At 38.4% G+C, this 13641-nt stretch overlaps 2 protein-coding genes across 4 annotated transcripts in view; one reads left to right on the plus strand and one right to left on the minus strand.

The window, feature by feature from the left end:
* Positions 1-3841, plus strand: LOC111585369 (cytochrome c oxidase assembly factor 3 homolog, mitochondrial). Of its 2 annotated transcripts, none has more exons than XM_035941300.2 (2): positions 1-372; positions 3788-3841. In XM_035941300.2, exons 1-2 carry the CDS (start codon positions 143-145, stop codon positions 3819-3821), a joined length of 264 nt encoding a protein of 87 aa, XP_035797193.2. In that variant the 5' UTR covers positions 1-142; the 3' UTR covers positions 3822-3841. The 2 variants fall into 2 exon arrangements, with proteins under 2 accessions (XP_035797193.2, XP_023150598.2); XM_023294830.3 differs by lacking the exon at positions 3788-3841 and adding an exon at positions 1743-2366 and having other exon boundaries at positions 46-338.
* Positions 2447-13641, minus strand: part of wnk4a (WNK lysine deficient protein kinase 4a) — a 67064-nt gene continuing 55869 nt past the window's right edge. For both annotated transcript variants that reach the window (XM_055004173.1, XM_055004172.1), the window contains 5 exons: positions 13507-13594; positions 9627-10236; positions 8068-8273; positions 6977-7071; positions 2447-6028 (listed from right to left, as the gene is read on the minus strand). In XM_055004173.1, coding sequence (XP_054860148.1) covers positions 6026-6028; positions 6977-7071; positions 8068-8273; positions 9627-10236; positions 13507-13594 — 1002 coding nt within the window. In that variant the 3' untranslated portion in view covers positions 2447-6025. The remainder of the gene's footprint in view (positions 6029-6976; positions 7072-8067; positions 8274-9626; positions 10237-13506; positions 13595-13641) is intronic.

Here is a 13641-nt window from a genome sequence, read left to right on the forward strand (position 1 = left end):
AGCTGCGCTGGCAGAGCTCAGCGTAGATCTACTAACAAACTGGCCGGAAACTCGCATCGCCGCGGACCGAGCGTATGATTTGTAGCTCGGCGTTGCGGCTAACAGTTGTAAAACAGCCCCACACGCCTCACTGACCGCAGACATGGCTGACAAGACGCCTCCGAAGTCCGATGCTCCGTTCGCTAGCAGGCTAGATCCGACCAAGGAGGGTCTCTCTAAGGAGCAGCTGCACTTCATCAGGCAGGTGGAGCTTGAACAGTGGAAGAAGAAGACGAGCAAGCTGCGGACGCGGAACGTGGTGACGGGGCTCGCCTTCGGAGCGCTCGTTCTGGGCATCTGTATCCTTGCCGAGCACGCTAACGTCAACGCAAGGTGAACTATGTAACGTTAGCTTAGCATGCTAAAGTTACCCTGTGGTCCATGAGTTTGGGTTAGATAACAACCTCTAACACTAATGTTGTTTTTAGAATTTAACCGACAGCTAATTCTCAAAACTGCCTTTTAAATTGAGCTAAATTTCATTGGATTCAAACAGCGGGCTAAAGTAGCTGTAAGGGAAATCGGAGTGTTTTCGCGTAGTAAGCACATAAACATGAACGCTGGTTGTTTTGATTATTAGCTATAAAGCTAATGTTTAATTATCAGCAGGCTTAATTTGCTGTCTTTAGCTGTACCGAAGTTAAAGCTTCTTTTAATAAGTTAGCGACCAGCTGCAGTGATGCCCTCCAGGTGTTTCTGACCAGCCTGGTCCCTGAACGCATCACTGCCAGCTTCTAATGGATGTTTACAAACTTTCATGCACGAATGATCTTAAAACCTGGCGAGATTGCTTTTTCAGATTTTCCTTTTGCTTTCATACAAGACATAAATATGTCCAATTTGATTTTTTTTAGTATCTATAAGTCTGAACTGGATAAATGAGTAACTAACTGATAATCACTGAACATTAAAAAAAACCCTTCTGCTGTTGATTACTTTAACTGAGACAATATTTTTTTGTTGTGTTTTGGTTATGTACTAGAAGTATGTACGAGGGGGTACCTCATTGGGGTATCTTATTTTTTTCACTTAATAAATCAGGAAACAGTAAGGACCCATTTTCACCATTATTTTACCAAAAAAATGATATCCTTACATCAGACTGAGAATAATAAATGAACTAACATCTCTGTAAAAACCTTCAGAATATATCTACTTGTGTATCAGAATAAAACTGCAATGTTGGCTGTATGCAAATGATCGTGAAGGTAAGATTTCGGAGTGTAAGGAAGAAAAAAAAATTTTAAATTCCATGCATTCTTATTGGAATGTTTTGCTAATAGACCACAAAACCTCCACAGTCCGTTATTTTGTGTTTGTCTGTTGAACAGTGTGCACAACTATTTAGTTTTAATAGAACAGTAACTTAAAATTTCTTCTCTACATTGACACTCAGTCCTGGTAACCACGATGGAGAGTTAGTTTTCCAGGGCAACAAATACTAACAAATATAATATGAAAACTGATGTTATAGAAGTAGAATTTACTTTATATTCCAAGACAGTTGTTGTAGAGTACCGTACATTAGTTCCGGCCAGGTTGGCTTAATAAAGTAGCATTGACTCAAAAAATGGCACAAGGACAGTTCAACTTCTGCAACTAGCTGGCTGACAGGCTTCTTTAATCACTCTTTTGTCGTGTAATATCCAGTACTTTTCTTCATCCTTTCAAATACTGGCCTTGACCTCTTGCTCCTGCGTCAGACGGCTACACGTTTTACTCGGTGTCCCAGGAGCGGATCATGGATGAGCTCGATGAGGAGGCCAAGCGTGCCAGACTGCAGGGACCAAAGACTGGTGCCAACTGAGATGAATTCACTGCCTGCCTGTTGTTGGATTGTGTGTCTGTGCTGCACTTAACCAAGAAGGGACTCATGATGCCACTGATTCATATTCCACGACCGGTTGCTGGGTTTTGTTCAGTTTTGTTGTTTTTTTTTATGATGAGAAAGAACTGGACTTTGTTTTGTCCTGATTGTGGAAGGTAATTGTGTGCTTCTTCTGCCGACTTAAATCTAGATGTGTTTTGGTCTCAATTAAGCTTCCTGTCAGCGGAAAGGATTAATCCACTGACCTCAGCATGACCTAACACAGCTACACAAAAGGCGCAGACTGTAACGTAATTACCACCTCTTAGCGGAAGTTTCCAGCCCTGATCATGTATGAGAGGAATACAGAACAGATCAGTCGGCTCACGACTTTAAATCTACAGTGGCCTTCAACAGTGGAGAATGCCAGCGACACTGCGGAAATGAATCTATCTGGTGAAAGCTGTTATTTATGATGATACAGTAGTGATTTATAAAATAAAAAATCGGATGTATGAGATCTTAATGTATTATTTTCTAACAGTTGTGTCTCCATGTAACCATTTCTGTGAGGAAAAAGAGACTGGATGAAGCAGTAAATGTGACAAAAGAGCCATGGTATTTACAGTTGCATTTCTTTTAGTCAAAATTTAATATATAGAGTCTGATCTAGCCACCAAATCTTAAGAGTAAAAATATAAAATAAGACATTGTAAGGGAAAGGCACAGATTCAGCATGGCAGGACAGCAGCTTCAGAAAGCAATACAATTATATATATTTACATTCAAATTTTTGAAATGAAACGTTTCTTTGAATATATTATGAATATTACAGAAGTTTGACTGCCAGGAAATTCAGTGTGTTGTGAATATTTTATAAGGCAACAGCTACAGATTCACAGCTTTGGGCTGATTTCTCTACACCCCACAATAAAGTCAATATTTCAAACTGTGGGAGAAAAGATCATCGTTACTGTGATCCAATATGAAATACTGCGATCAGAAAATGGAGAATATTCTCTACATCTCACATGGAAAAATAACTGGAAACCTGTGAGCTCTTCCTCCAGCGAACAGTTTTAAACACAAACGTGTTAAAAGATTTAGAGCTAGAACTGAATTTGCTAAAGTGCACAAGGTGCTTGATCTATGGAACAAGCGACAAACATGATTTTTGCTTGAGAACAAATTAAGGTAGCAGAAATACTCAGTTTACTCATAACTTGTAAACATGATCTATAAATGCGTTCTACTATATACACATATACAGTCGACAGGAACGCCAGTAGTCTAGGTGGATTTTTCACAACTAATCAAAATGAAGAAATCCTATTTTTGCATTTTTTCTCCCCATTTTTAACCAGCTATAGGATTTGAAAAACAACATGTAATGTTTTCTATGCTTCTGGACAACTTAACCCAACTTTTCCCCATTTAATTCTTCTTCTCCAACATTTCTAACTGGTCTCACATCACTCAGCCACAACTTTAAATAACATTGATTATTTCATTACAAAGCAATGATCAGCTGGGAAACCGTGGGTCCTAGCCGAACAATGCACCCAACAAAACCACAAAACATCTAGGAGCTTCTGCTGAAGGCCACTGGATGACTTTATGGAACTCTGTGGGGCTTGAACATCCATCTCTAAATGCTCTAGGACACCACTTATCAGCTGCTTATAATGCAGGCTTGAGTTCTCTTCATCCTCCACCTGGCAGATTCACAACCATTTCCATGTCAAACCATGTCAGTCTTGGGTTTTTAATTGAACATTTAACTATTGGATTTTGTGGTGAATATTCAGGGTGTCCATAAAGTCTCTTTACAGTTTTAAGAATTTCTTACAAAGGCAGCTGATAAGATATCTTGGCCAGATTTGTTTTATTGTAATCAGTGTTTATTATAGTTTGTAATCACATTGAAATTGTGTGTTTCAGGTATCCTGTTGATGAAAGAGGTCCTGTTAAATAAAACTCGATGTTTTCCTCAGATGTTCTTGGTCGCCCACTCCTCCCTTTATCCAACACTGTCCCTGTCTCCATAAATTTCTTGTGTCATGCATGAATTGAAGGACATGATGGTGAATCTCTTCCATACTTAGTTCTGTAGTTTTGCTGAGTCTCCACATCCGATTTTGTCTCAATAAACCATGATACACATTGTGTGCCTTCTCTTGAGGAGTAGCCATTTTTTAGGGTTTCATTTAACAGTACCTCTTTCATCAACAGGATACCTGAAACACACAATTTCAATGTGACTACAAACTTTAATAAACACTGATTACAATAAAACAAATCTGGCTAAGATATCTTATCAGCTGCCTTTGTAAGAAATTCTGAAGATTGTAAAGAGACTTTATGGACACCCTGTACATATATCTAGGACTACACACGATCCAGTTAGAGCTGTGGAAACCTCTTGATGAGAGGTCCAGTCGCCTTCTGCACAAGCTCTTAGGACTAACAGGACCTGGATGACTGAAAATCCACACAGATATTCTAAAAAGACCAAAACAAAAAGCCGAAATTGTTAATTCGGCCTCCAGACTTCTCACTAATCTGATGGAGCATCCATGTGACAGAACAGAACAAACCTGATCTGTGAAAGCCCCACATTACAACTTACAGGACCCAAAGGATCCACTGCCAACATCCGGGTTCCAAACACCTGCCCATGTTGATGCCCTACACAATATCTGGCAGCTGGTTTTAATGTTGTGGCTGTCTGAGGTGATAGAAATGATATACAATAATACTACACAACAGAGAAAAGTCGTTTTACTACACCAGAAAATGTCGTGAGTCTAGAGAATGTCGGTCATCCTGTCAGATGTCCAAATCACTGAAGAAACCAAAGATAGAATTACAACAAAACAACACATACGTGACTGAATCAAACTGTACAATGCATCTAGACTGTCCTCACCAGCCTCTGGAAAGGCAAAAATCACAGCTCTACTGAATGAGAGTACATGACGTATTCACCGTGCAGTCAGGAGCTGCTGAGACGTCATCAACAAACTGCAGCAAATAAGGTGTGGAACAACCATCAGCGAAGGTGTCGGAGCCTCACTGTGGTTCACGTTACTGAGCTCAGACGGATAAACAGCAGAGAGTCAGACAAGCAGGAAAACATCGTCGTTCTGGGTCAAAAACCGATGCGAGTGCCGCAAAGCCTGCAGCACTTCAGACCATCGCCTGACTGCGTTAAAGCAAAAAGTTTGCTCAGAGAAAATATTTAACCCTCATGTCGTCCTGCGGGTCAAACTGACCCGTTTTAAAGTTTGAAAATGTGGAAAAAATACATATTTTCACAGTGAAACTTCTGATGTCCACATTTTCAACATTTTTGGGAAATCTTTGAACATTTTTTTGGTGGAAAAAAGAAATGTTAAAAATGTTTCTTAAGAACATTCACAAAAAAATCAACCAAAATCCAGTGAAATTTGCTGGATTTTGGTTGATTTTTTTGTGAATGTTCTTAAAGAAAATATTAGAAGTTTTACTGATATATATGGAATCACTTTAGATATTTTTAGGATTTTTTTGGAAGATTTTTACTCATTTTTTGAAAATATTTGCAATTTTTATTTATTTATAAAATTTGTATTTCTTGCCAAATTTGGGGAATTTTTTAAAAATAAAACTTTTGAGGGAAACTTTTAAGGAATTATTGGAATTTTCTTCCTGAAGGTTTTGCAATTTTTCAGAAATTTGGGGAATTTCTTTGTTGAATTTCTTTCAGACAAGGAAACAATATTTGTTGGTGCCTGTAAATGAAGACAACAGGAGGGTTAAAGAGCCTCTGATGGGACGTTTTGCAGAGTACTTACGACTGAACCGTTTATTTACAAGAAAGCAAAAAAAAAAACAAAACACCAAGATCTTCTAAGTTGAAGCAGACTGGTTGGTGTTCTGTGCTTCAGCTGCAACAAATTCACCAGATCTGACGAAGGGCTGAACGCCAGATGCTGCAGTTCCTGTGTGCATCCAGCCGTACTGGTGGCAGTTTCTGTACATGTGAGGTAAGCGACGACCGGGAGAACCTTGTGACCGCTGGCGGGGGGAAAGCAGATCGGTGTGCCAGTGAAGAAAGGGTTAAAGCCGTCTTTGACCACTGCAGTCACACTGCAGATGAGGTAGTCCAGATACACAGCGAGCTTGGCTGAGAGTTTCTTACTGGAAGAGAAACACAATAAAGATCAGTGCATGTTCAGCAGACAGACTTAGACACCCACCCTGCAAGAAGAAGCGTAAGATTTTAGATCAGGAGTGTCAAACTTATTCTAGTTCAGGTTCCACATTCAGCCCAATTTGATCTCAAATGGACCAAACCAGTAAAATCCGAGCATAATAACTGATAAATAACAACTCCTAATTTTTCCTTTGTTCTAGAGCAAAATGTACATTTTGAAAATATTCACATTTAACCCTCATTAAATGTGAATATTTATCGTCCTGCAGGTCAAAATTGACCTGGTTTAAAGTTTGAAAATGTGGAAAAAATATATATTTTCACAGTGAAACTTCTGATGTCCACATTTTCAACATTTTTGGGAAATCTTTGAACATTTTTTGGTGGAGAAAGAAATGTTCAAAATGTTTCTTAAGAACATTCAAAAAAAATCAACCAAAATCCAGCAAATTTCGCTGGATTTTGTTTGATTTTTTTTGTGAATGTTCTTAAAGAAAATATTAGAAGTTTTACTGATATATATGGAATCACTTTAGATATTTTTAGGATTTTTTTTGGAAGATTTTTACTCATTTTTTGAAAATATTTACAAGAATTTTCTTGCCAAATTTGGGGGATTTTTTTTTTTTTAAATAAAACTTTTAAGGGAAACTTTGAAGGAATTATTGGAATTTTCTTCCAGAAGGTTTTGTAAATTTTCAGAAATTTGTGGATTTTTTTTGCTGATTTTTTGGATTTTTTTCAGACAAGGAAACAATATTTTTTGGTGCCTGTAAATGAGGACAACAGGAGGGTTAATGTTGTCAGTGCTGCTCTGCTGTAACAGTGGAAATTTCCCCTGATGTGGGCAGTAATAAAGGATTATCTTATCTTATGTGTTCTTGTGTTTGAAAAGGAGAATAATAAAGTTTGTTGACGCTCCGTCCACTCACCATTCTACTTATGTCAGTGGCGAAGGTGACGCCTTTGCTGGGTTTATCCTGCGAGCCGCTGCTGCTGCCTCCCAGAGAGTTCCTCCTGATGATTCCTGAGAGAACGACAGGGCAACGCTTAGAAAAAACTCAACTGGACATAAAGCTGTCACATATTCACAAGGCAATTTTTAAAGGTCACCAGTGGGGCGCTGTGGGGTGAGCAGAGTGAGCTTTTAACCCTCCTGCTGTCCTCGTTTACGGCACCAAAAAATATTGTTCCCTTTCTGAAAAAAAATCAAAACATTCAGCAAAAAATTCCCAAAATTTATAAAAATTTGCAAAATCTTCCGGAAGAAAATTCTTTAAAAGTTTCCCTTAAAAGTTCTATTTTTAAAAAAAAAAATCCCCAAATTTGTCAAGAAATAAAAATAAAATAAATGAAAATTGTGAATATTTTCAAAAAATGAGTAAAAATCTTCCCAAAAAAAATCCTGTGATTCCATATATATCAGTAAAAGTTCTAATATTTTCTTTAAGAACATTTGGGAGAAAATCAATCAAAATCCAGCAAATTTCGCTGGATTTTGGTTGATTTTTTCCCAAATGTTCTTAAAGAAACATTTTTTTTAACATTTTTCTTCCACCAAAAAATGTTCAAAAAATGTTGAAAATGTGGACATCAGAAGTTACATTGTGAAAATATATTTTTTTCCACATTTTCAAACTTTGAAATGGGTCAATTTTGACCTGCAGGACGACACCACGGTTAAGGAGCCACTGATTAGTCCAGGTGTGGGACAGAGCGACCATATAAGGAGCCACTGATTAGTCCAGGTGTGGTACACTATAGAACCACTGTTTTTGACTGCAGGCTGCCGCAAACTGCCGCAGGCTAGCGTTTTCTTTGAGTTGGATTTTGGACATTTGATTGCTGTTTTTTGAACCCAATGAATGCTTTGGCATATCCAACCAAAGGAAGTGACTTGCTGTATTGTTTGTGAATGTAAGGAACAAAGGAGCACGCCAGCGTAAACCGCGAGTACAAAACGGGGAAGGTGCGTGACCAGCAGTAACTCACTAATCAGAATCTAACGGCTGTTCTTCGCTACCTTGGAGCGGCAGGATGTCCAGACGCTGGAGGCTGTTCCTGCGAGATGAAGGGAAGCCGCTTCCTTTGGAGAGCCGGCGCTGTCGACTGGACAGCATAGCAGCAGGAGAGACGATCCCCGGAGGAGGAACCTTCCCCATCCGCTCATACAGCTCCTCAATCTCCCTCTTCTGGGCGGCCTGCAGGGCCTGGACCTCGGTCAGATGTCTAATAAAGCACAAAAAACAGCAAATGTGAGCATTAGTCCCTCTGAAGTCAGTGATTAAACCCCGAAAAACTCGTCTCTATGCATCAAAGCTGCAAATTTAGATTATTTCTACCATTAAAATGGCAGGAATGTGACTTCAAGGATCACCTTACCTCCTTTCTCTGCATGTATATCGAGCATATTTGTGTAAATAGTAATAAAAGATGAGCTTATCTTGCAGATTAAAAGAGCTTAGCTTATTAGCTGCTAATGAGCTGCTAACGTTTATGGCTTCTGTTCAGGAGGAAACTACACTTCAGCATCTCCAGTGGAGCTGCACTGCAAAAACTCAAAATCCTACCAAGTCTATTTGTCTTATTTTTAGTCAAAATGTCTCATCCCACTTGATTTGAGATAAATTCACTTAACTAGAGACATTTCAGCAGATGGAGGGACTTGTTTTAAGACAATGCATCTTAAATATCTTGTTAAGTCAAACAATCTGGAAATTATCTTGTTTTGAGTTGAATTTTACAAGAAAACTCAAATAAGTTTAACCCTCGTGTCGTCCTGCGGGTCAAATTGACCTGTTTTAAAGTTTGAAAATGTGGGAAAAATATATATTTTCACTGTCAAATTTCTGATGTCTACATTTTCAACATTTTTGGGAAATTTTTGAACATTTTTTGGTGGAAAAAAAGTTAAAAATGTTTCTTAAGAACATTCACATAAAAATTTTTTATGTGAATGTTCTTAAAGAAAATATTAGAAGTTTTACTGATATATATGGAATCACTTTAGATATTTTTAGGACTTTTTTGGAAGATTTTTACTCATTTTTTGAAAATATTTACAAGAATTTTCTTGCCAAATTTGGGGGATTTTTAAAAAAAAAAAAAAAAAAAACTTTTAAGGGAAACTTTTAAGGAATTATTGGAATTTTCTTCCTGAAGGTTTTGCAAATTTTCAGAAATTTGGGAAATTTTTTGCTGATTTTTTGGATTTTTTTCAGACAAGGAAACAATATTTTTGGTGCCTGTAAATGAAGACAACAGGAGGATTAATACATCTCAAATTAGGAGGTTACATGAAACCAAAAATCTATTTTTGAGTGAAAAACTGCTTTTTTGTTGCATATCTGGTTTATTTTAAGACACCTAAGCTTGACAATCCTGGTAAAATAGAGCTTAAATAAGTTTTCCCAGCTAATTTTAAGATCTCAATGCTCTAAATATCATATCTTATTTCTAGAAATCTTACCAAGACATTTTTCACTTGTTCTATTGGCAGATTTTTTCACTTATTTCAAGGTACAAGTTGCTTGAAATGATTTTTTTCTTGTTTTGAGAGGGGCTTTTTTCCAGTGTGCTTACTTCTCTCTGAGCTCCTGAAGCTCGTCCAGCATGTCCTCGTCGTCGCTGTCGGAGTCGTCGCTGCTCAGGTAGGGGGCGCTGCGGTTGTAGGTCATCATCCACAGGTGGTGCAGGGCGTTGCTGTACTGAGGGCTTCCCGCCGCTCCGTCCCACAGCCTCCCCTCCGCCTCGGCCGCCGTCACCGAGAGCCCGCTGTCCGCCGACGTTCCCAGCAGGCTGAGGCTGTACGCTCTCCTCCGACTCCTCTTCCTCACCCTCGGCCTTTCCCCGACCACCTCCTCCTCGCCCTCCTCCTCCTCGTCCTCCTCGTCCTCCTCTTCGTCCTCCTCTGCCTCATCTCTGACCTGCTGCTGCTCCTGCTGGTTTGCCGCCCACCCCGGCTGCCCGTCCACCTCCTGCAGGACCCCCGTGGACCCTCTGTGGAACTGTGGGTGAGGAGGGGACATGGTGAGGGAGGTGCCCAAGCTGGTCTCGGACTCCCCCTGCTCCTCGGTGCTGCTCTCTGACTGGGTGCTGCCTCCGTCGGCCGGCTGTGGTGCAGCAGGAGGAGGGATGTCCATGCTGGGCGTCACCTGGAATCTCCCAACGGTCACCGGAACCGACTGAACTTCTGCAACGTAGGAGAGGAGAAGGTGAAGTTATGAAGCAGTGTGTCTGATACACTGATTTGTTTAAAAGGAGCACTCTGCATTAATTAACTTCAAATTACTACTTTAGTGTCCATGAATTGGACGTTCTAACATCTGGACCTCTCATTTACATTAGTGGTGGCCAATCAATGTATAAACAGCTGACTGTTCTCAAATCTGATCATAGAACAACGCCTCACTCATTAAAATCTAATCATCCACGCCCTCTACAGTCCCTGTCACATTTTCCTTCACTGTGGGCTCTTTTTTCACTGAAACATGAAGTCCTGCACCTCTATGGAAACAGAACAACCATGACTGGAAGTCAATAGAACTCAAAAATGTCTTCAGTTTATCCAAATCTACTGGAGTAAGGTGATGAGAGTTACATGAAAGGTCTTAAGTTTCAATATTTGCATGACATTTATAACTCTTTATCTTGGGATCCTCTCTGGTGGTATAAATGATGCTTACCTCCTTTAGATTTTGTTGGCAGCAAGTAAAAACAAACCATCACAAAACACTGGCTCCAGAAAAACTGCCCTACCACAGCCCTCTCTGTCAGCATTGTTCAGCTGCTGCATCCTCTAGAGCAAACGACTGTCTATAAAACTCCAAAAAGACCCATGGAGATATTTAGCCACTGAAACAGATAAACATTAAGTACTACTGTCACTGCGATACCCTGTTACTGTGATGCACAGACGTGTAATTCATTTCAAGACCCTCCCCTCTCTTTGCATTTTTCTAATTAATTTATTATTATTATTCTTATATGTGTATATATATTTTTTCTATTATTATTTTATTTCTCTTTTTTGCTATGTTTTTTGCTCTGTAAATTTTCCTTTAAAAAAATGTTATATCTTCAGTGTAGTATGACACACTTAAAATGCAATAAATTACAAAAAGAAAAAACTGGAGTTAAATTTGTTTGATTACTTCATCTTTTAAAAAAATGTAAAAACCTGCAACCAACATGTACAACATGTACAATTTATTTATTTATTTTTTTTTTTTAAACACAATCTGGTTAGAGGAAACCATTTATTATCAGCAAATTTTGAAAAGAGAGTTTTGGCTTTGATTTGGTTAAATTTCCTGAAAGAACAGAAAGTTTCTGAAAGTGATTTTGGTGAATTATCCTGATTTTAAGTTAAGATTTGTTCAGTTTTCTGACATAAACAAGTATCAGACGAGTAGTTCAAGGACCATCGGGAAGTTGAAAATCCAATGATCTGTTTTTACAGTTTCTGGCTCTGATAAATGCTGTTATTTTGGCAATTTTTTAAAGAAAATGTGTCTTTTAGGGCTCAGAGGGTTAAAAGAGGTACCACTCTGTTTTCACTGTGTCTTATTTTCTAAAATAATAATCATCTAGTGCAGATGGATAGTCTTTATAGGGCCTTAATTTATCACAGTAATAATAATAATAATAATAATAATACATTTAATAATAGTAATAATAAACAGCTGCAATGGACCTGCTCCCTGGTATCCAAAGATAAACAGTCTGAGTCACATCTGCAGAGCTTTTAAACCCTGCAGTGCCTCCGTTTGCCCACTGAGTGTCCTTCTTACTGTAAAGTCTGTCTGGTCCGGTGCCCGCTGAAACAGAGGGGCTCTGTTGAATGTGGGCTTGTGAGGACATTAAGGGAGAGTATAAATACTGACAGGTGTGGATATGGGAGGAGAGGACTGTAACGAGCACAGCTGCCTGCCGATTGGTCGCCGCCTGTGGGTCGGGCTGCAATCACACCTACGTTTGTGTTCATATTGAATGGAACATTACATCCAGGCTGCAGTTACGCAACAGCTACTGAGGCTCCACTAATGGGTGATAATGTTGAGAGAGACAAAAGGGCCCGAAAAACAGCTCAAAAAGCAAATTGACCGTAACGGACTCATCAGGATGTATTTTGACCGAACACAACACAAATGAAGGAGGGGGGATAAACGTACACTGCAAAAACTCTAAATCTTACCAAGTCTATTTGTCTTATTTTTAGTCAAAATGTCTCATCCCACTCGATTTAAGATAAATTCACTTAACAAGAGACATTTCAGCAGATGGAGGGACTTGTTTTAAGACAATGCATCTTAAATATCTTGTTAAGTCAAACAATCTTGAAATTATCTTGTTTTGAGTTGAATTTTACAAGAAAACTCAAAATAAGTTTAACCCTCATGTCGTCCTGTGGGTCAAAATGACCCGTTTTAAAGTTTGAAAATGTGGGAAAAAAAAATATTTTCACAGTGAAACTTCTGATGTCCACATTTTTAACATTTTTGGGAAATCTTTGAACATTTTTTGGTGGAAACAAAGAAATTTTAAAAATGTTTCTTAAGAACATTCACAAAACAATCAACCAAAATCCAGCGAATTTCGCTGGATTTTGGTTGATTTTTATGTGAATGTTCTTAAAGAAAATATTAGAAGTTTTACTGATATATATGGAATCACTTTAGATATTTTTAGGATTTTTTTGGAAGATTTTTACTCATTTTTTGAAAATATTTACAAGGATTTTCTTGCCAAATTTGGGGGATTTTTTATTATTATTATTATTATTTTTTAAATAAAACTTTTAAGGGAAACTTTTAAGGAATTATTGGAATTTTCTTCCTGAAGGTTTTGCAAATTTTCAGAAATTTGGGGAATTTTTTTGCAGATTTTTTGCATTTTTTTCAGACAAGGAAACGATACTTTTTTGGTGTCCATAAATGAGGACAACAGGAGGGTTAATACATCTCAAATTAGGAGGTTACATGAAAGCGAAAATCTATTTTTGAGTGAAAAACTGCTTTTTTTTAGCATGTCTGGTTTATTTTAAGACACCTAAGCTTGACAATCCTGGAAAAAATAGAGCTTAAAATAAGTTTTCCCAGCTAATTTTAATATCTCAATGCTCTAAATATCATATCTTATTTCTAGAAATCTTACCAAGACATTTTTCACTTGTTCTATTGGCAGATTTTTTCACTTATTTCAAGGTAATAGTTCCTTGAAATACGTTTTTTTTTTTTTTTTTCTTGTTTTGAGAGGGGCATTTTTTCCAGTGTAATATTTGGCTCTGGGTGCATCTGTGTGTACTCACAAGTGTGTGTGTGTGTGGGTTTGTTTGGGCTGCAAACATAAACATCATACAGTATGTCATTCCAGAGCTCCTAGCTCCTGGCTGAAAACATTCATCATGTAAGGTGTTAATGGTGCAGAGGTCTGCTTTAGGAACATTCGCAGAACTTCTTACCAGATTCAGTGGAAGAGGCCTTCAGGTTTGTGCTGCTTGCATTCATCTCGGGTACAGGGGGGTGCAACGGACTGCAGAGGGATGATAACTGGAGGAGGAGGAGGAGAAATATTATTAGTGCTGCAGCTGACAGGG

The sequence above is a fragment of the Amphiprion ocellaris genome, chromosome 18 (assembly GCF_022539595.1).
Source record: "Amphiprion ocellaris isolate individual 3 ecotype Okinawa chromosome 18, ASM2253959v1, whole genome shotgun sequence".
Taxonomy (NCBI): Eukaryota; Metazoa; Chordata; class Actinopteri; family Pomacentridae; genus Amphiprion; species Amphiprion ocellaris.

Excerpts from the sequence above, each read along its gene's own strand:
- LOC111585369 (XM_023294830.3), top strand. The coding sequence starts at position 143 with ATGGCTGACAAGACGCCTCCGAAGTCCGATGCTCCGTTCGCTAGCAGG. Across the intron at positions 339-1,742 it reads AGCGCTCGTTCTGGGCATCT|ACGGCTACACGTTTTACTCG; the intron begins GTATCCTTGCCG and ends CTCCTGCGTCAG.